The sequence below is a fragment of the Stigmatopora argus genome, chromosome 2 (genome assembly GCF_051989625.1).
Source record: "Stigmatopora argus isolate UIUO_Sarg chromosome 2, RoL_Sarg_1.0, whole genome shotgun sequence".
Lineage (NCBI taxonomy): Eukaryota > Metazoa > Chordata > Actinopteri > Syngnathiformes > Syngnathidae > Stigmatopora > Stigmatopora argus.
Window position 1 is genome coordinate 23,975,747 of NC_135388.1, and position 23,541 is coordinate 23,999,287.

At 42.1% G+C, this 23,541-nt stretch overlaps 1 protein-coding gene across 5 annotated transcripts in view; it reads right to left on the reverse strand.

Moving 5' to 3' along the window:
- The window catches only part of nadsyn1 (NAD synthetase 1), a 129,743-nt gene that overhangs the window by 48,457 nt on the left and 57,745 nt on the right, over window positions 1-23,541 (reverse strand). For all 5 annotated transcript variants that reach the window (XM_077619485.1, XM_077619492.1, XM_077619477.1 and 2 more), the window contains 4 exons: window positions 9,111-9,182; window positions 406-530; window positions 285-333; window positions 53-155 (listed from right to left, as the gene is read on the reverse strand). In XM_077619485.1, coding sequence (XP_077475611.1) covers window positions 53-155; window positions 285-333; window positions 406-530; window positions 9,111-9,182 — 349 coding nt within the window. The remainder of the gene's footprint in view (window positions 1-52; window positions 156-284; window positions 334-405; window positions 531-9,110; window positions 9,183-23,541) is intronic.

A 23,541-nucleotide genomic window follows, 5' to 3' on the forward strand; every position in this document is an offset into this window, starting at 1 on the left:
TAAGCCTGGCCACAATGTTTAAAAAGTATGAATTGAAGGGAAATTTACTTACTCCCATTTTCTATAGCCTGGCAGACCTGCATGCACATAGAGTAGACAATACAGGCAACGGCTGAGCTATCAACGCCTCCACTCAGAGGCAACAGGAAGCCAGCCTACGAAATAGATTAAAACCAAAACATATGGAGTACCAGTGAGACAAAATGCTTGTTGACATGCCAGATAAAAATAAGATTTTGTTATATCTTTAATGGTTATATCTTTACTTCTGATTTCAATCTCACCTGCCCACTCCTCCGTAGGTAGTCCCATAGCCAACAGGCGGGCCCGAGGCTGAAAAACAGGAATCAGCAGAGAATTGTTTCTATGAGCAGCTACATCTGTAGGCAAATAAATTCAGTGTACCTGATTTCTTCCTCTTGGGTAGCCAAGTGCCATGTAATCGGTTGGTAGGTGGGCAAGTAAATATCATCATGACAGGATAGAGAAAAGTCTACTTTGATCCTATAGCATGGTTTGGATTCACTCGCCTGGACCAGAGAAACAATTCAAAATAAGTATAGTCGATGTTGATGTTTGTTAACCTTGGCATTATTGCTGTTTCTCAGATTGTTTTTTTCATTGGGGAATATTGCATGCTTTCCCCCCCTAATGTTTTGTGAGTGTTTCCTAGAATCACTGTAAGTATACAGTGGTGGTTGATAGGTTCACCCTTTAGGCATTCCCAAATGCACGCAAAAATAAAACAGACATCTGACTCATAACCGGTGTCTTGCAAGAGAGAATTGATCCACACGCGCCTTCGGTCAAGATCATTCTCCCACCTCGATGCCTCTCTTGCTTATTTATTACATAAGATTTACAACATGCATCTCAGTTCTCAAAACAATTGAAGGTCTGCCGGATATTCCCGAGGGAGCGCTGTGGACAACACTGTCAGAAGTCAAAACAATTGTAAGTCACTCGGATCTTCCCAAGGGAGTGTTGTGAACCACACTTTCACAAGTCGATGTTTCTCAAAACAATTTTGAGAAGTCCAGCTGGAGAGAGGAGCGGCATTCTCGTTGTTTATCACGGTTGCAAGCAGATGCACTAAAAATGACTTTTTTAAATGTTAATAAGCTAAGTAAATCCAAGCGTTCTTCATTGCAAGCAAATATATAATAAATGTGAGACTAATGACCCTAACAGTGGTCACAAGTTTACATAGACTTGTAAAGAACAATGTCATGGCTGTCTTGAGTTTCCAGTATTCCTATGTTTTTTCTGATAGAATGATTGGAACAGATACAGACGCTCCCCTACTTACGTACATACGACTTACAAACAACGGTACATACGAACATGTCTGCAAATTGCGTTTATGTCGAAAAATGTTCGGAAGTTATATTTTGTATTTTTTCCGAGTAGTGCTTCTTTCCGCCGCTAATACCGACGCCTGGTGCTGAGGGCTCAGCTCACCCAGCATCTACCTTCTTCTGTCCAATTCGTTGCAATGCGGAAGTGCGTGAACGTATCTCCAGTGCCCAAAGAACCTTTTTCATTTGTATCATTAAATATCTCGTGCATCCATTATTGAATATGGTTGGTAAAAAGCGAAAGGCTTCTATTGAGGGAGTTGCAAGGAAGAGGCAAGCCATTTCATTTGAACGAGTGGCAATAATAACGAAGCTTGATGCGCGTGAGTGGTGAGCGTTGCACATATACAACTTGAATCGTTCGACCGTCAGTACCATTTATAAACAGAAAGATCGAGCAGCAGGACCCAAATATTGAACGTGGCACAAAGTTTGCAAATCAATTGAATGATGCCATACAGTGCTACCGCATCATTTATGATGAAAAAAAGAAGAAAACTGTGCAATCGTCGTTAGATCGCTTCTTTCGGCCAGTTTCTAATACATAAATCTCTCTCTCTCTCTCTCTCTCTCTCTCTCTCTCTCTCTCTCTCTCTACAGTACTGTACATATTCTCTCCATCAGTGGCGGGCAGTGCATTTTCTGGTAGTGCCTTCAACGTATCAATCCAACCCTCAAAAACTATTTTATGGCTATAAAACGTCTACTGCAGCTACAGCTGCGACACAAAAAATAATCAATAAATTAATGCACAAAAATGGGGTAAAATCCACTTCCTAGCAGCATTTCATGATTAAATACAAATACTGGAGCTTTTCAGACATTAAAACCAGGCCAGGGGTTGATTTTCCCGGGAAAAGACAGCGATGAACGTCAATGGCGTACGGGCAAACATTGCCCGAAAATGGGGTAAAATCCAGCCGAAAACAGCATTTATTGATTAAATACAAATACTGGAGCTTTTTAGACATCAGAACCGGGCCCGGAGTATCATTTCCCCGGTAAAAAGACAGCGATGAACGTCGATACGTCCATACGTGAAATGACAAAAAATGCACTAAAATGAGGTAAAATCCACTTCCTAGCATCATTTATTGATTGAATACAAATACTGGAGCTTTTGAGACATTACAACCAGGCCAGGGGGTGATTTTTCCCGGGAAAAGACAGCGATGGACGTCAATGGTGAAACGCCCAAAATTAAACTGGGGTAAAATCCACTTCCTAGCAGCATTTTGTGATTAAATACAAACACTGGAGCTTAAATACAAACACTGGAGCTTTTCAGATATCAGAACTTGGCCCACAATTGAAATATTATTTAGGAATATAGCCATAGTTTACTCACCAAAAATCCTTTTTACACAATATCCATCCTCCTTTCTTTCATCTGTAGCGTGGGTCAGATTATCACTGAAAGATGACTGTCTGTTTGGATGCACGAGTTGACCAGCCAAACTTTCCTCTTTGATCTGGTTCTCATAAGTTTCAAGTTCAGTGCGTGTAGGCATTCTAAATAAACACACTGTATTTCTAAATTACTTTTATGTTGCTGTTCCATTAATCAAAATGTTTCCTTTTGTTTAATTTCTTCTTGCATTGCTTTATATTTAACTTCCTTTGCAGCTAACTCAGCAGCCACTTATATTCTCTTTAAAGTAATGTGCGACTCAGAACGATGACTGATTTGTAACATAGATGCAGTTCCATATATTGAGTGTGCATATTCTGGCTTTAGTAGCTGATGGACATTGTGCTTGGCATATTTCTCATTGAATTCTCCACTTGTAGACAGACGCTTGAAAGTAAATTTAACAAAGTCCTTTGATACAGCCTCACATGCATCAACTTTGGATCTGAGTTCTGTGGATGGCGTGACTCGCTTTCTCAAGTCTTCATAAAGGTTCAATATTTCCTTCATTCCATTTTCTATGTCATCTGCCATGTTCGATAACTTTGAATCAGAAATGTCTTTTTTAACGTTTCTCTGGCTGTTTTGATTTTAATTTTCCATTGTTTATAGTCTCATCAAACGCCTTTCCCTTTTATCTATTTTTTCTATCTGATATTCTCGCATTTTCTCCGTAGGTTTGGAATGGCATTCTGCATGACGAAGCATGTTAAGTAGTAGCTCGGCACTTTCATCATCATCATTATCATCCTCTATTTTGCCTTGAAGTTCGGTTAGCATTTTTCATTGCGTTCAATTTGTCCCTTTAATACTTGTCTAGAAGTTTCACATTCTTCATTTAGCAACCGTCTATCATCTTCTATTTGTACTTGTAGCTTATTTCTTAGTTCTTTCAGGTCATCCATTTTTTTGGATTGGATTACTTTATTGGATTGGATTGGATAACTTTATTCATCCCGTATTCGGGAAATTTCATTGTGAGAGTAGCAGAGGGTGATTAGACAGAACAACAAAGCAAAAGCACAAAGTACAAAGCAAATCAAAGTAAATGGGATCATTAAGACAGAAAAGCAGCAAAAACACAAAACGAGCAAGAGTGGACGGAGCTACCGCCACCGGCTGCCACTTGAACTATTACTTGAACCACTATTCATCCCGTATTCAGGAAATTTCATTGTCACAGTAGCAAGAGGGTGAGAATGCAGAAACAGGAAAGGCATTTTAGTAGATAGGTAATACGTTAATAAATGTGTGTGTGCGTGCGTGCGCGCGTGTGTGTATTTGTATATACATATATATAGTCCATCTTGAAAATGGCTTTGACAGTAAATCTGCAAATAAATCCATTTATTCTCCTTCAGCCATTGCGGGTTGACAAAACCGCTATTAAATCAACACAACAATATATTTGCTTGTGCAGCTCGCTCCAGATACAGTTTGGTAGCTTTGGCTAGTCCACGCTATCACTAGCCAATCATATTTAATAAGTATTCATGGACAAAATATAATTAACAGTCTGTGATTCAGATATTTCTTAGGCCAGCGGAGAAGGCCTTGAAGGCCCTGACGGCACACCACTGATATATATACACACTCACAGTGGCGGGCCGTCAGGGCCTTCAAGGCCTTCTCTGCTGGCCTAAGAAATATCTGAATCATATTATATTTTGTCCATCAATACTTATTATTCCAAATGGTCTGTTAGCTTCCTTTCATTTCTTTTCCCCCTGGTTGCACTGCTTCCAGATGAGTGTTTTCAAATTGAAGCATTTAACCAATCATATTTCAGCCATTATTTGTTGCCAGATCAGATCTGCCTCAAAGCCTTCACAATCAGTTCTTGCGGGCTCTGCTGCATTAAACTAGACTGTTGCTTTTAACCAATCAGATTTCGAGTTGGCAACCCCACAATGATTTTTCATAGGCGTTAGCATTTTGCTGGCTGGGACATGTCATTGCTTTCACAAACTATGATTGGCTAGTAGGCGGGCCAAAGCAGTACCCGAGGCAGCCGAGATCGCAAACTCCACCCACAATGGCCGACAGAAGCAAAAACAAATGGATTCTGTTTGCTCACAAAGCTATTTTCCAGACGGACTTTTCCAGAAAAAAATGGACATCATTAAGAAAGGGCGGTCAACTCCGAAGCTAGCAAGCCTGTTACAGCCGGGAAAATGGTGTGTGCGGCACTTTCAGCGCGCTAACTTAGCTCCACAAGCAAATAGTATATTATTGTGTTGATTTAAAGCTATTTTCAAAACGGACTATGCCGGAAATATGACAGGACAGGCTCGACTTTCATCATTAGCTTCGATGGCGATAGGAAAGAAGGAAGAAAGAAAGGAGGATGGATATTGTGTAAAAATGATTTTTGGTGAGTAAAATATGGCTATATTCCTAAATAATATTTCAATTGTGAGCCAAGTTCTGATATCTGAAAAGCTCCAGTTTTTGTATTTAATCACAAAATGCTGCTAGGAAGTGGATTTTACCCCAGTTTAATTTTTGGCGTTTCACCATTGACGTCCATCGCTGTCTTTTCCCAGGAAAAATCACCGCCCTGGCCTGGTTGTAATGTCTCAAAAGCTCCAGTATTTGTATTCAATCAATAAATGTTGCTAGGAAGTGGATTTTACCAAATTTTAGTCCATTTTTTGTCATTTCACGTATGGACGTATCGACGTTCATCGCTGTCTTTTTACCGGGGAAATGATACTCCAGGCCCGGTTCTGATGTCTAAAAAGCTCCAGTATTTGTATATAATCAATAAATGCTGTTTTCAGCTGGATTTTACCCCATTTTCGGGCAATGTTTGCCCGTACGCCATTGACGTTCATCGCTGTCTTTTCCCGGGAAAATCACCCCCTGGCCTGGTTTTAATGTCTGAAAAGCTCCAGTATTTGTATTTAATCATGAAATGCTGCTAGGAAGTGGATTTTACCCCATTTTTGTGCATTAATTTATTTATTATTTTTTATGTGTCACAGCTGTAGCTGCAGTAGAGGTTTTATAGCCATAAAATAGTTTTTGAGGGTTGGATTAATACGTTGAAGGTGCTACCAGAAAATGCACTGTCCGCCACTGCACATAGATGTACATGTATACATACAGTAGGTCTTAACACTCAGCCATGTGTTTTCTTAAAGAGCTTGACAGCTTATGGGAGGAAGGATCTGCGGAAGCGCTCCTTCCTGCAATGAAGGTGCAGCAGTCTATTGCTGAAAGAGCTTCGGAGGGATTCCACAGACGCATGCAGGGGGTGGGAGGTGCTGACCATGATGGACATCATCCTGGTCAGCATTCTCCGCTCTCCCACTTCCTCCACCGAGTCCAAAGGACAGAGCTGGTCCTCCTGATTAGCTCATTCAGCCTGTTCCCGTCCCTCTCCGTGCTCCCGCATCCCCAACAGACCACTGCATAAAAAACTGTAGATGCCACCAGTGTCATAAAAGGTCCTCAGCAGTGTCCTGCACACTCCAAAGAACTGTAGTCTCCTCAGTAGGTAGAGGTAGCTCTGGCCCCTTTTATACAGGGCATCTATGTTTGTGGACCAGTCTAGTTTGTTGTTGAGGTGAACACCCAGGTACTTAAAATTCTCCATGATTTCAATGTCTGTACCCTGGATGTTCACCTGAGTGGTCTGTTGAGGATTCCTCCGAAAATCGATTATCATTTCCTTTGTCTTATTGGTGTACAGACACCAGTAAAAAAAGGCTGTGATGAGTCCCCTGTACTCTAGGTCGTTCCCGTCCATCACTCGTCCAACAATAGCGGTGTCGTCAGAGAACCTCTGTAGGTGGCAGGTGTCTGTATTATGTTTGAAGTCTGATGTGTAGAGGGAGAAGAGGAGTGGGGAGAGCACCGTCCCTTGTGGGGGCCCCGTGCTGCAAGCTACCACATCAGACGTACAGTCCTGAAGTCTCACATATTGTGGTCTGTCAGTGAGGAAGTTGATGATCCATGCGGCTAGGTGGTTCCTTACTCCAGCCTCTTCCAGTTTCCCTCTCAGTAGGACCGGCTGAATGGTGTTGAATGCACTGGAGAGGTAAAAAAACATCACTCACCGTGCTTCCCGTGTTCTCCAGGTGTGAAAGAGACCTGTGCATCAGGTAGGTGGTAGCATCTTCCACACCAATGCCTGGACGATAGGCAAACTGCAGAGGGTCCAGCTCTGCATTCATCAGAGGGCTGAGGTGATTGAGGATGATTCTCTTCATTGTGTTGATCAGGTGAGAGGTTAATGCTACCGGCCTGAAGTGGTTTGGCTCCCTGGGGTTCGCAGTCTTTGGAACTGGGAGCACACAGGAATTTTTCCACAACCTTCTGCAGACTGAGGCTGAGGTTGAAAATATGCAGAATCACAGCCAAGCTGATCCGCACAGTCGCTCAGTAGTCTGGAGCTGAGGCCGTCTGGACCAGTAGCCTTCCTTGCCTCGATCTTCTTAAGCAGTTTTATCACCTGATCAACAGTAACGCAGAAACCGGTGGAAGAGGGGGAGGAGAAAGAGGGGGGAGAGTTGCTTCTGGTCTGGGGGGTCAGGGGAGTGGGGGAAGAACTGAATCTGTTAAACAACTGATTCAGTTCATTGGCCCACTCCCTGTCTCCGGACTCTGGGTCTCTCTCCCTGTTGCCTCCATGGCCGAAATGGTCCTCAAGACCCTCCAGACCTCTTTGGCGTTGCCTCTCTGGAGTTGGTTTTCTAGCTTCCTCTTGTAGATGGCCTTTCCCTTCCTTATCTCTCTCTTCAGCTCCTTCTGGCCCATTTTCAGACTATTTTTCTCCCCAGAACTAAAAGCCCTCTTCTTATTCAGGAGGGCCCTTAAATCCCGGGTGATCCACGGCTTATTGTTGGAGAAACAACGGACCTTCTTGTAGGGTACAGTGTTCTCAACACAGAAGTTGATATAATCCGTGATGCAGTGGGTCAAGCTGTCAATGTTTCCCATGTGAATTGCACATCACCTAGCTTATTAGTTAGCTAGTAGTAAAGTCTTTAATGTTACCGTTTCCGTTGACCACCACACTTGCTTGCAACTCGCCGTCTTTCCTTTTCCTTCCGTATAAATTGTGCCGCTTTGGCCGGTGCTAAGATGTATACTGACTGACTAACAAATTCCCCCGCGGTTCACGTCAGCTGTTGCTTTAAAGCTGGTGTCTCAAACCGATTCCGCCGAGGGCCGCAGTGGGTACTGGTTTTTGTTCCAACCGATCCAGTGCCGACATTTTAACCAATCGGGTGTCTTCTAAAATAAGTAGCACCTGGCTGCAATCAACTGATTAACTGATTACACTTGCAAAAGGTATCCTCTATTTGAGTTGGAATGAAAACCTGCACCCACTGCGTCCCTTTGAGGACCGGTTTGAGACCACTGCTTTGAAGTTTGTGCCCTTCACAATAAAAGTCACTCACGGAATATGGACATATTCATACGTATATACATTTACAGAAATATTCTTAATGACATCAAAACTGTTTAAGAGTGTACAAAAAAATTGAATGAAATTGAAATTAAATCTTGACTTTGGTCCTTTACATGGATAATTAGCTTCTGTTTATCGAACACCATTTAGTTTTCAACAACACTCCATTTATTAATTATTAATTTATTACTGTTATTAGCACCTAATTTCTTCAATAGCTCCAATGCCATTTGACGGATTCACACCAAATTTACAGAAAAGATAGTTAGAGAGATAAAATAGATAGAAATTTTACCTATGTCTACAATGTCTTGTGTCTTGTCTGTCTTGCTACTGCAATCAAGAAATTTCCTGAATACAGGATGAAATAAAGTTCTAATCTAATCTGAGAGCTATCACCATCTTAAAAAAAAAGCAATTAGCACCTATTTTGTTCAATAGCTCCCCAAGCCCTTTGAAATTTTGAGACCAAATTTATAGTAAAGATAGGTGATTATGTTGTTTACCGAACACCTTTTACTTTTTCAACAACACACTCCATTTATGAATTACTAATTTATTACTGTTATTAGCGTCTAATTTCTTCAATAGCTCCCAAACTATTTGATTTGTTGACACCAAATTCACAGACAAGATAGGTAATTACGTTCTTACACATTTGTACTCCCCATTAAAACCATGTATATGGAGGTTAAAATTGGGATTCAGGGGGGCGGCTTATACCCGAGAAATTGTCAAATCCAAAAATTTCAAGGCAATTTTCAGGGTGTGGCTTATACGCGCGGGTGGCTTATATGCAAGTAAATACGGTAATATAACTGGTGTCATGTAGGAAATAATTACCCCGAATCAAAATTACATCCATGCTGATGGTCTTCATACTATAGGTGTGATCTTAGAGTAATAGTCCGTTCCTCACCATCTGTAGCTGACATGTCTCTCCTCTATAACAACGTACATCCTCTAGGTCCAAAGTTGCCATTACCACCTCCTAAAAAAAGAACAAGCAAAATTAATTCTGCCAGAAAAGACATTCTACTCATGTAATATTTGCATTTAACTTGTTTGTACCATTATAACCTGTGCTCCCTTCTAGCAGTAATACCGTTTTTTCAAGTGTAGGGAAAATTTTGAGTCTCCTCTTAAGATGACTTCTTGAGCATGCCTAAAAAAAAAACTTAAAATTGCTTGAGAAACTGCACTTAACTCATCTCCCTCAACATTATCCGTCATTCAGTTTTCTATTTTTGAGTGGATTGACCACAAAGGAGGAAGTGGAACAGCCGGTAAGTAAAACAATACTTTTACTGAAGACTGCTTTGACCAGATGACAAATGATGTTTTGGACAGCTTCAAAGAAATGTTGGTCCATCTTTCACCATCTCAGGATGGGAAAGCAAAGTACCAGCAACACTGTGGATAGTGGGGATAGTACATGGTCGATTGGTCGCCGGTCTTTTGGTCGCCCAGAAGTTTCGTTGCCTGGACGTTTGGTCGCCCGGACGTTTGGTCGCCCAAACTTTTGGTCGCCGGTCTTTTGGTCACGGTTTGGTCGCCCAAATGATGACAGAGAGAGGGAGAGTTTAGAGTTTAATATCTCACACATCGGCTGCTGCCATCTACTGTCAATTTATTAAACTGTCAATTTATTAAAAAGAAGACAAAGCAAATTAACAGACGGTGTTTTTATTGAAGTAGTAAAACTTACAAATTCTGGCAACCTTCATTCTCTCTAGGAGAAATAAGAGCACTCATTTAACACATCGGCTGCTGCCATCGACTGTCATAGGCGTCCAATGAACCTTCATTCTCCCTGGGAGAAATAAGAGCACTCATTTAACACATCAGCTGCTGCCATCGACTGTCATAGGCGTCCAATGAACCTTCATTCTCTCTGGGAGAAATAAGAGCACTCATTTAACACAAAGGCTGCTGCCATCGACTGTCATAGGCGTCCAATGAACCTTCATCCTCTCTGGGAGAACTTGCAATGTTGAAATACTTAAGATCAGAGGTCTCCAAACCGGTCCTGGAGGGCCGCTGTGGGTGCAGGTTTTTGTTCCAACCGATCCAACACAAACAGTTTAACCAATGAGGTTTCTGCTGAAAAAAGAAGCACCTGACTGCAATCCACTGATTGCACTTCTAGGATACCAGATTGGTGGAAAGGTTTCCTCTTACCGGTTGGAACGAAAACCTGCACCCACTGCGGCCCTTTCTGGAATAGTTTGGGGACCACTGCTTTAGATGGTCATTTTTATCAAACAAATAAAATTCTTAGTATACTTTTAGCCCGTAACTTTGACATTAAAATAAAAGGCAATAAGTAAAATTAATTTAATAAAAAGAAGACAAAGCAAATTCACAGATGGTGAATTTGCGGTCTTTCTCGTCAGTCTCTGATTGCTTGTACGCTGAATGGAGAAAGGTCGTGTCGCGTACCTGGCCGTCCGGAGAAGAATGGAGATCCCTCGTGGTAACTCGGATGTAGATCTTGCGTGGCACCCGGATGTCGGAACATTTAATCCAAACATCCCCACTTTTATTGGTTTAATAAAATAATAATGTGTTATGACAGTAGATGGCAGCAGCCGATGTGTTAAATGAGTGCACTTATTTCTCCCAGAGAGAATGAAGGTTGCTAGAATTTGTAAGTTTTACTGCTTCAATAAAAACACCATCTGTGAATTTGCTTTGTCTTCTTTTTAATAATTGAGATTAATAAATGGACAGTAGATGGCAGCAGCCGATGTGTTAGATATTAAACTCTAAACTCTCCCTCTCTCTGTCATCATTTGGGCGACCAAACCGCGACCAAAAGACCAGCGACCAAAAGTCCGGGCGACCAAAAGACCAAGCGACCAAAAGACCGGCGACCAAAAGACCGGCGACCAAACGACCGCACACGGTGGGGATGGGGTGCTGTTGACCTCCATTCTAGATATTGTGAGTCTATTACCCAAAAATTATCTAGTCATAATAAAATTTAATGATAAATATACATGAATAAACATCTTAATAAATTTCACTAGAATATGCACAAATCTGACTTAAATTTTACCTTATATTTCACATCTGTACTTCTCACTTCTCATTCTCATTGAAATGACTTTTCTGCTGAATGTGTCACTTGAGCTAGTCCAGGTTCGATTTAGTCATTATTTTTCTATCGGAAGACAATGAGAGACAGCCAATGAGAGCCCAGTAGAGTGTAGCGAGGTTCCAAAGTGCGAATCAATGCATCCACGACAATATTTTCAAAAAAAATAATGGATAAAGAAAGGCATTTACTTTTTGGGGGATTCCCTAACTTGAATCTTTTTTTTTTATCTCAAGGCCCTCATTTGCATATAAAAAGCTTTCGTAACCTGAAAGCTTCATACCTAGAGGCATTCATAAATAGAGGTTTGACTGTATTGGGAAAAATATACAGACTGGGAGAAAAATGTTCACCAAGGCTGGTCAGCAGTGTTTACATTCCGAAATGCCGCTTCAATCTCAAAATAAAAACAGAATAGTCTGCTGTCAAGGGTAAGACTGAAAACTAAAATAGGTACATGAAGATATTAAAATGTAAATACTATTGTTGCTAAATCCACTTAAGAGCGATGGTGATAATTAAAGGTTTAAATGTAATGCACATGTAGACACCGAGAAGTCACAAGTTCTAAAAGGCTCTGTTACTCGTTTGTATGTCACATTTAGGTTGGATAAGAACATTCATTAACTGCTGAGATTAAATTTACAACAGCAGAGGAAGGAGGCCTTTTTCAAGCCTCAGCAATGTGTGAAAATGTACAGTGGGGCAAATAAGTATTTAGTCAACCACCAATTGTGCAAGCTGTCCTACTTGAAAATATTAGAGAGGCGTGGAAATGTCAACATGGGTAAACCTCAACCATGAGAGAGAATGTGGGAAAAAAACAGAAAATCACAGTTTGATTTTTTTTAAATTTATTTACAAATCATGGTGGAAAATAAGTCTTTGGTCAATACCAAAAGTTCATCTCAATACTTTATGTACCCTTTGTTGGCAATAACAGAGGCCAAATGTTTTCTGTAACTCTTCACAAGCTTTTCACACACTTGCTGGTACTTTGGCCCATTCCTCCATGCAGATCTTCTCTAGAGCAGAGATGTTTTGGGGGTGTCATTGGGCAACACAGACTTTCAACTCCCTCCACAGATTTTCTATGGGGTTGAGATCTGGAGACTGGCTAGGCCATTCCAGGACCTTGAAATGCTTCTTACGAAGCCACTCCTTTGTTGCCCTGGCTGTGTGTTTGGGATCATTGTCATGCTGAAAGGCCCAGCCACATCTCATCTTCAATGTCCTTGCTGATGGAAGGAGATTTTCACTCAAAATCTCTCGATGCATGGCCTAATTCCTTCTTTTCGTTACACAGATCAGTCGTCCTGGTCTCTTTGCAGAAAAACAGCCCCAAAGCATGATGTTTCCACCCCCATGCTTCACAGTGGGTATGGTGTTCTTCGGATACAATTCAGTATTCTTTCTCCTCCAAACACGAGAACCTGTGTTTCTACCAAAAAGCTCTATTTTGGTTTCATCTGACCATAACACATTCTCCCAGTCCTCTTCTGGATCATCCAAATGCTCTAGTGAACCACAGACGGGCCTGGATGTGTACTGGCTTCAGCAGGGGGACACGTCTGGCAGTGAAGGATTTGAATTCCTGTTGTGTTATTGATAGTAGCCTTTGTTACTGTGGTCCCAGCTCTCTGCAGGCTAGGTCCCCCCGTGTGGTTCTAGGATTTTTGCTCACAGTTCTTATCATTTTGATGCCACAGGGTGAGATATTGCTTGGTGCCCCAGATCGAGGGAGATTATCAGTGGTCTTGTATGTCTTCCATTTTCTAATTATTAGTCCCACAGTTGATTTCTTTACACCAAACGTTTTAACGATTGCAGTATTACGTATTTTCCACTCTAATTTGGAAATAAATTCTTTAAAAATCAAACAATGTTATTTTCTGTTTTTTTCCACATTCTGTCTCTCATGGTTGAGGTTTACCCATGTTGACAATTACAGGCCTCTCTAATTTTTTCAGGTAGGAGAACTTGCACAATTGGTGGTTGACTAAATACTTATTTGCCCCGCTGTATTCAATTGACAAGTGATATTTAACTATTATCATTCGTATTAGAAATGTATATTTATAACTGAGAATTGATATCAGAATATTCAACAATAACTCCAGTGTTAATTAGTTGCATCAAAATTATGATTACGGTATTTACTCGCATTAAAGTCACCCGCGGGAATAAAAGCCGCACCATTAAAATTGCCTTAAAGTTCTTTAATTTTACAATTTCTCCCGTATAAGCCCCAACTTTCACCTCCATATCTATGGTTTTAATAGGAGAACAAATGTGTTACTTTGAAGGGAACATCTTAAGAAAAATCATCTCGTGGTATTTCTGAGATACTGTATGAATAAAAAGCACATTATTGGGGTCAATATCATAAGGAAGTTAATATGCTTGTCTTTGGAAATGCAAAATATCAAATTATTCAAATTGAAAAAAGAAAGTCTATCTTGATGACAACCTGATGCTTTCTAATTACAGAAATTACAATTTTCATACCATAAGTTTAAGATGTTGTGGCAGCCATATTGCTTCTAATGTAAAAAATATATCAATTATTTTGATGATTCATATTACTCCAATAGTAGAATTTTGTTTTATTTCAAAATCAAGGCTACTTGCGTCTGGCCAGTCAGAGCACGTTTAACTAGGTTTAGACGGCAGCGCCCTAGGTAAGATGGGCGCCCCCCCACCTAGATAAGATAGCCGTGCCCCGAGGGAGCACGTTTTATGCAAGATACGTGCATTTTTTTCTTGAATTTCATTCAAAGACGTCAAAATAAATTTAGTTTAGCGTTTTGTTTATCTTTGTTCTATTTTGAAATAAATGACCGACCGTATCGGCCGCATTGTTGTGCATCATGATGTCATCGTGTCATGGCATCGTCAACTTGCGGTCGTGCATGTCGTGTTTTTATGCACATATAAGCCGTACCATCGATTCAGTCATAATTTTTTGTCCGACAAAAGTGGCTTATATACGAGTAAATACGGTAATTTTAAATTTGTGATTAATCTGACATTTCAAGTAAATTTTACTGGACATGAAATTGATAAGATTTGTCTTAAATTCAAGATTTTCATTGAAAATAAAAAGTTGGAAAAACGCAAAATGCTTAAGTATAAGACATTTGACACTGACAAGCACATGAGGTGAGACCAAGGTAAATCACATTTTAAGAGAACAATAAGGAATTCCAACTACAATACTTGACTGCAGCGGATGCTGGCAATTTCAATAAAAACGGGTCCTGGTCGTGAAAACATGTAATAAAATAGGAGTTCGACAACCTTTTGCCCTCTTTGAGTCTGTACTTGGACGTTTCGTCGAAGGACGTTTGGTCGACCGGACGTTTGGTCGACCGGACGTTTGTGAGAACGGACGTTTGGTCGCCGGGTTGTTACTGCTGAAACCAACTCTCAAAATTATAATCATGAGAGAGAGTGAGTTTAATATCTAATATCAAAATATCAACAGTAAACTTGCTGTCATAATTTGACAGCGAGCGAACCCGGCGACCAAACGTCCGTTCTACCAACCAAACGTCCGTTCTACCAACCAAACGTCCGTTCTACCAACCAAACGTCCGTTCTACCAACCAAACGTCCGCTCTACCAACCAAACGTCCGCTCTACCAACCAAACGTCCGCTCTGCCAACCAAACGTCCGCTCTACCAACCAAACGTCCGCTCTACCAACCAAACGTCCGCTCTACCAACCAAACGTCCGCTCTACCAACCAAACGTCCGCTCTACCAACCAAACGTCCGCTCTACCAACCAAACGTCCGCTCTACCAACCAAACGTCCGCTCTACCAACCAAACGTCCGCTCTACCAACCAAACGTCCGCTCTACCTACCAAACGTCCGTTCTACCTACAAAACGTCCGTTCTACCTACCAAACGTCCGTTCTACCTACCAAACGTCCGTTCTACCTACCAAACGTCCGTTCTACCTACCAAACGTCCGTTCTACCTACCAAACGTCCGTTCTACCTACCAAACGTCCGTTCTACCTACCAAACGTCCGTTCTACCTACCAAACGTCCGTTCTACCTACCAAACGTCCGTTCTACCTACCAAACGTCCGTTCTACCTACCAAACGTCCGTTCTACCTACCAAACGTCCGTTCGACCAAACGTCCGGTCGACCAAACGTCCGGTCATGCTTTGAGTCTCAAGCCCAGCACTCAGTCATACCACCTCAACGACCTTTACGTCCCATACCGACCTCTGAAACCATCCCACGCATCATGAAGGTAATGGACACTAGATGAGTGGTCTATCTTGTCAAGCCCAGGAAGGCCACGGACTGGAGGGAATATCAGGGAAAGTAACCAACGCATGTGCTGATCAACTAGCACCAGTCTTCAATAACATTTTCAACCTGTCACTAGATCAAGCTACCAACCTAGCCTGGCTAAAATCGACCACCATCATCCCAGTGCCCAAGAAGTCACCCACAAACAATCTGGAAGATTTCCACCCAGTAGCACTCACTCTAATCATCACAAAGTGCTTTGAAACACTGGTACACCGGTACTGAAGCACATTAAAGCCTGTCTTCCCCTCATCCATGAGCTGCATCAGTTTGCATATGGTCCAAATAGATCCACTGAAGATGCTATAACCACCGCACTCCATGATGCACATTGCCACCTTTAGAAAAGGGGGAGATATGTCAGAATGTTCTTAATTGACCACAGCTCAGCCATTAACAAAGTAATACCGAGCATTTTTATCCCCAACTTGGCAAATATATGGTTCCCACCCTCCACCTGTTCCTGGATTAAGGAATTTCTGGTCAACCGACCCCAGCAAGTGAAGCTGGGTCGTCACCTCTCATCTGCCCACACAATCAGCACACACTCGCCCCAAGGCTGTGTGCTGAGTCCAATACTTTACTCGCTCTACACACATGACTGCAGACCCCCACACACAGGCAACATCATTATGAAATTTGTAGAGGACACAACGGTGGTGGGGATGATCACAGAGGGGAATAAAACTGCCTAAAGATGAGGTCCTTAGACTCAGCGAGTGGTGCGCTTTTAACAACATGGTGCTGAACGTTTCAAGGACCAGATAGCTCATCCCGTACTTCTCACGGAAAAAGGCCTCTTCTGCCCCCTCTGTATCAACGGTGAATGTGTGGAGCGAGTGGAATCTTTCAAATTCCTGGCGGTCCATTTCTCTGTGGCCTCTCTTGGGCAGAAAACACCACTGTACAGGTCAAGAAGGCGGAGCAGAGGCTACATTTCCTGAAAGTTTTCAGGAAGGAGCAACTCACCTTCAACCTGCAGAGGGTGATCAACACCTCACAAAAGATTATCTGTTACCCCCTACTTTCCCTGTTCACATTTTACAACACCCGGTGCGTAGGAAGGGTGTCAGGATTATTAGTTTCACATTACAGTGGTACCTCGACATGCGAGCACCCCGACATACGAGCATTTCGAGATACGATAATTATCTCTAGATACGAGACAAATTTCGAGATACGAGAAAGCCAGGTGGCCAAGACATGAGAGGCTATTTAGGATTTTAGCGCTCTGTCTTTTTTGCCGCATCTCTTTCGTGTATAATAGAACGAGCACTGGGTGAAGCCTTGCATTTTTTTCAGTGTTTTTTTCCCGTCACTCAGCACGAACGGCGGAGCAATCGCTATTACGAGGAGTATATATTACTTCTCGTTGGCAAGTGGTCGTCCGTTATCCTATTGTGAGGACATTTGTGTGAAACATTTTCGGAATAATTTGAAGGGAATACAAAAGCAAACAGCCCATCGATAGTAAAAGTGAGGTTGGAGGCGGGGCAAACAGTCAACCTGGCCGGAAGAATGGTATAAAAATGTAAAACAAAATTAGAATTACGTTTAGTGTAAAGTTAGATTAAACTTATTTTGAGTGTGTCTGCATCGTAATCCAAGTTCATTTAAATTTGTTTGTTTTTAAACGAGCGTGTTGCCGTGCAAAAAGTAGGCCCTATTATTTACCTAGAGAGCTAACGGTCGTCATAGTAACGGCGATATATATACCTTTACCATGTCTATTCTAACATACAACATGCTTATAAAGCCACTTCCCTCCCTCACCTAGCTGGATCAGATCACCTCTGCCTATCTCTCACCCCCGCTTACACTTCACTCCGGAGGCTAACAAGGCCACAAATAAAGATAAAACTTGGCCCGAGGACGCTCTTTCTCAGCTGCAGGACTGTTTTTCCCGCACCAACTGGGAACTTTTCGAACACGACAACCTCCAGGGCTGCACGGACACTGTACTTTCCTACATCAAAAACTGCATTGACAACGTCACTATAAATAAACGGATACAGGTTTTTCCTAACCAAAAACCCTGGATGACCAATGAGACACAGGCACAGGGACAAGATAAAATATAGAGCTGCCAGAGCAGAGCTGAAAAGAGGCATTAAAAAGGCCAAGGCAGCATATACTAAGAAAATTGAGGAGCACTTCACAGAAAATAACCCAAAGAAGATGTGGCAGGGAATACGACATATTACCAACTACAATAACAATGTCTGTTAACGCAGATGCCTCACTAGCGGAGGAACTAAACCGTTTCTTTGCCTGCTTTGAAACTGACAAATCAGACCCAGTCTCAACACCCCCACCACCACCCTGCAGCAATACACTGAAGTTCCGGGAACAGGAAGTGAGACTGGTAATGCGGTCTGTGAACACCAGGAAGGCTGCTGGCCAATGTTCCCTCTAATTTTTCGCGATGGAGGCAAAAAAACGTCCATATACGTCCATTCGCCAAACGGCTCAAAATGCTCTCAAATTCGGTCAAATCCAGCTGAAAACAGTGTTTAATGATTAAATACAAATACTAGTATTTGTATTTAATCATTAAACTAACAAATACTAGTATTTGTATTTAATCATTAAACACTGTTTGAACGAATGTTCATTCGGCGACCTGTCTGTCTGTCAAACGTCTGTCGGCAAAACGTCTTTAGGCGAATCATCCGGTCACGACATTATCATTGCTCGCTATGGGCACACCAGTATCACACCTGCCACAACCAGGTGCATGTCAATGTTCCCTCTAATTTTTCATGTAAAACATGCTGTAAAACACGAAAACATAAGAGTGGACAGAGCTACTGCCACTGGCTGCCGCTTAAACGGCGCCATCATGGGGAAAGGGGTAAAAAAAAAAATACTGCGCGCCATATGATTGCTGCTGCGCAGAGAATACGAGAGTAGTGCGCAATTGCGCACGCGCGCAGCTTAGAGGGAACATTGCTGCTGGCCCAGACGGAGTACCTGGGAAGGTGCTCAAAGCCTGTGCTGACCAGGTGGCTGGAGTCTTCACAAAAATTTTCAATTGTTCCCTGCAACAATCCATCATTCCATCCTGCCTGAAATCTGCCACCATTATCCCTGTCCCCAAAAACCCAACCATTGACAGCAATGATTATAGGCCTGTTGCACTCACGCCTATGATCATGAAGTGCTTTGAAAAGTTGGTCACCCGTCAGGAATACAATCCCTCCCTCAGTTGACCCTCACCAGTTTGCTTATAGAGCAAACCGGTCCACTGAGGATGCTATCGCCATTGCTCTACATACAGCACTGAACCACCTGGAACACCATGGGAATTACGTGAGGATGCTTTTCATTGACTATAGCTCAGCCTTCAACACCATAAAACCGGACATTCTGACTGACAAACTCTCCCACCTTGGACTATCTTCTTCCATCTGCTGCTGGATAAAGAACTTCTTGACCAACCGACCACAAACTGTTAGACTTGGTCCCCACCTCTCTTCCTCCATTACACTGAGCACTGGCTCCCCTCAAGGCTGTGTACTGAGTCCTCTTCTGTACTCCCTGTACACATACGACTGTACACCCACCCACCAGTCTAACTCCATCATCAAATTTGCGGATGACACCACTGTGGTCGTACTCATCTCAGGAGGGGATGAGTCGGCCTACAGAGACTTTTAGAAAACTAAAAAAATAATCCTGGACTTTCGCAAACGCAGCACAGATCTGGCCCCACTCCTCATAAATGGAGTATGTGTAGACAGGGTCCAGTCCTTTAAATTCCTGGGGGTCCACGTCACGGATAAGCTCTCATGGTCTACAAACATCACGGTAGTAGTGAAGGCTCAGAAACGACTCCATTTCCTCAGGGTACTTAGGAAGAACAACTTGGACACCAAGTTTCTGATAACCTTCTATAGAACCACTGTAGAGAGCATCCTGGCATACTGCATCACAGTGTGGTACGCTGGAAGCACGGCGGCAGAAAAAAAGGCCATGGAGAAAGTGATTAACACTGCCCAGAGGATCGTCGGCTGCTCTCTGCCCTCACTGAAAGACATTGCCAGCCCTCGTTACCTCAGCAGAGCCTGGAATATCATAGGGGACCCATACCACCCTGGTCACAATCTGTTCCAGCTGCTGCCCTCTGGCAGACGCTATAGGTCCCACAAAGTACGGACAAATAGGCTTAAGGACAGTTTTTCCCCACATCCATCAGAACTCTAAATTTGCGGTAACACAACACACATTCCCTTCTGAGGTAATATGAAAAGATGTTTGGGTGGTGATCTGCCTCCTACTGGCTGACTGAAGGTAAGTGAAAGACAGTGAGAGGTAAGTGACCCGCTCGGGGGGTGACGCGACGTATCCATAACAGCAGAATGCCAAATTACGAGTCCGTAACTATCACTTATTTAGGTCTTTTGCCGAGTAAACGCACCTTATGGAGAAGCACTACCAATTTCGTCATGCGCGGTTTCTGGGTATGGTGACAAGTAGGCTTTTGTTGTTGATGATGACGACAGGGCCTATGTCCGATTATTATTATTAAACCACTAGTTATTTGATACTTTGTTAATAGATGGCGAATTAGAAGAAATAAAAAAAAATCCAATACATTTTCCTGATTTTGGTGTTTTTTCAGAGGGTTGGAACGAATTAATTACTTTTTAATTCATTTCAATGGGAAACGTCCGCTCGAGTTACGAAAATATCAACATACGAGCTCAGTCCCGGAACGAATTAAGCTCGAATCTCGAGGTACCACTGTATTATATATTTGCTTGCAATGTAGAATATACTTTGCTTTACTATTAAACTTAGTTTCATATTATTTATTATGTGTTTGCTTGCAACAAAGTAAATACTTTGCCCCTGAGAACCTTAGTTACACTAAACAAAGAGAAGCCAAAACGCCTTGGACTGCTTGGAGTGAACTGAACAAAGAATATTCAAATTACTTTGAGCTGCACATGACTTTCAGACCTTCTTTTGTTTTGACTATATTGACGTCTCTCTTCTGTTTCCCACCCCTCCCCTGAGAGTTGAGACGTTCAATGTAACTAGGGTCCTTGAAGTTAATAAACAACAAAAAAAGGCTTGTGAGGCCAGAACGGAGCGGGGACTGGATCTCACCGGTTTATTCTTCTTGCAAGAAAAATCCAGAAGATTGTCTTTTCTCTTGGGAAGGTCGATTGGTGAACCTATCATATCGGTCATTCGAGCCAGGGAGTCAATATAACGGAGGAATCCAGGCGCTGAGTCGACATCTGGGAAGGACCGTGGCCACGGCATTTAAGCACCTGGGTTCCAACGGTTGACGACTTAACCAAAAAGAGTACAAGACATTTCTGGTGAGACCATATGAATGTCTGAGCTCAGTTAAACATTTGTACGAGGATGTTAAACATTTCTAGGAGAATGTGTGAGCTCGCGTGAGTCCAAGTGAATGTGTCCATTCGTGAGGGTTTCCAAATGTGAGGGAATCATTCATATGAGAGGTTTCCGAATGCATGAGCTCAGTTAAACGATCTTAAATAAACATTCATAGGAGGCTGTGTGAGTTCTTTATGTCTCCCACTGTTCTCACAGCTGTGCAATCAAACTGGGCCGGGAGTCTGTTCCCACCATCATTATTGTTGATGTTTCTCTTTTATCGTGCTTCAGTCTGTGCATTATGAGAAAAGTATAAGAAAATTACTCGACGAAGGAGTGAAATGTATGACGGAAAAGCATTGTCATGATTTTTTAGTTGTGGCGATTATTTATATTGGCATTACGGCAGATAAACCGACACATTGTGTAGTGTGAGTTGGGTTAGAGATTATGTTTAGCACTCTGGTGTCCAAGCAATCGATTGTTTGGCGTCTAGTAGAATGGTGTTGTGAATTCTTTAAGGTGTCTGGATGTTAATTCAATGGGTTGATCGTCTGATTGGGGACGACGTCAGCACGAATGTAATAGAGATTGTCTGTGGAAGTGCAGAAAAAAATGTTTTTTACTATGGGATAAAGTTGTGCTTGCAGCATTTTTTGGATTATGCGGTCTCGGCAAATTGTGGGATGTGGTTGGAGACCAGATGGGAATTTAGCTTATTATGGACTAATGGTACTCTTCTCTAAGATGCAATACACATGGCTAAAAAAACGACATTTCAAACATGATACCTCACTGGGGAGGCATTTGTAAACAGAGCAAAACAAGGAATTTATGACAGATAAGCTGTGTGTGTGAGGAGAAGTCCAGCTTTTTGGAGCGAGTCTAAAGCTCAGTTAGCGGCAAAGAGCGCGCTTCCGTTGAAAATTTCAGAATGAGAGCAAAACGCGATCTGAAGGAAATGCAAGCTTCTGCGGTTACTTTCGCTGTTTTCGGATTCTACACAAAAAATGTCTTTCCAGGTGATAGAAAATCTGTTTGGTGAGAGATTGGTTATTTAGCTTCGAAATTGGGAACAGAGCAAGATAGCCATTTTTGACCAATTTGTTGATTCCGAAGGGCTCTTAGAAGGAGTGAACAGATCTTACACTGGGTTTTTCATCTATTTCTTACTTAATGATAAAACTGGAGAGAGAGATTATTAATATTGTTTTTGAATGGGTGGTTTGTTCAAAATACGGGATGTAAAAACAAAAACAAAATGTGGGATTAGTTACTTTGAGAAAAAGGGGTTAGAAAATTGACAATATTATTGCATTATTGGCAAACAGCCTCACACAGCCACTGGCATGGCATTCGCTCATGGTGACTGACTGTGGCGATCAACGGCTGCAATTTGGCTTCAAAAACAAACTTCTATTGGTAAATGTGTACATGCTGATAGGACAGCAAAAGGGGGTGAGCTGCCAAGAAGCCCCAGTGGGGATGGCAATCTCCACTTGTGATGAAAATGTGCATGCCACTGATGTATAGGTAAACGACCCAAACGGACTGACTAGTTGTTAGCGCATCAGCCTCACGGTTCTAAGGTCTACTAAAGAAAGCCAGGTGGATCCCGACCTTCCAGAGTGTGGAGTATCCATGGTGTCCTTGGGAATTCATGGGTTTTCTCCGGGTACTCCAGTTTCCTCCCACAAACCAAAATTATGAATGCTAGGCTGGTTGAACACTAAATTACCCCTGGTTATGTGTGTGCGTAAATGGTTGTCCGTCTTGTGTTTTTGATTGGCTGGCCACTGAGATATTATCAATCATTCAGATATCGAGGTGGTAGATATGGGAATTGAGAAACATACCATATTTTTGATTGGCTGGCCAACGACATATAATAAATAAATCAGATATCAAGGTGGAAAAGATTTGGGAATTTGGAATCAATTTCTGATATTGCCAATAAGCCCTATTTTGGGATGGCAGCGACAAATTATGGAAGAAATATTTCATCAAATGAAATTTTAATGAAGATGCAGCAAAGTCCAAATTTGAAACTTGACTTGGATGAACAAATAAGCTGCTCTGCAAAATGGGGATTTTGGGAGCACTGACGAAAAAACCAAATTTGTACATAAGCTTACTTGGGTGAGCTTCCATATTGAGTCATGGGAAGTCGCATGTCTCGACGGGGGATGATGGTGGCCTTGGTACAGTGCCACTACACAATTTATGGATTTAATTTGTTTAAGTTTTTTTTTGCAGAGCATGCTTAACTTGTCCTCGGCATATCAGTCACGATATGGAATTCCAAAAACCATTTGCAGTGATAATGGCACCCAATTTGTTAACAAAATAATTGACGTGATTGGCAATAAGTTCCATATTTCGTTACGAAATCATTGCGCCTACCATGCACAATCGGTAGGCCTTGTCTGTGTGTTCGTGTGTGTGTTTCTGTGTGTGTGTGTTTGTGTGTATGTCTGTGTGTATCTATTCGATCCCTATGGACTCTGAAACGGCTGTACCGATTTTCATGAAAATTCACACAATTATACTTTAGGCGTCTGGCAG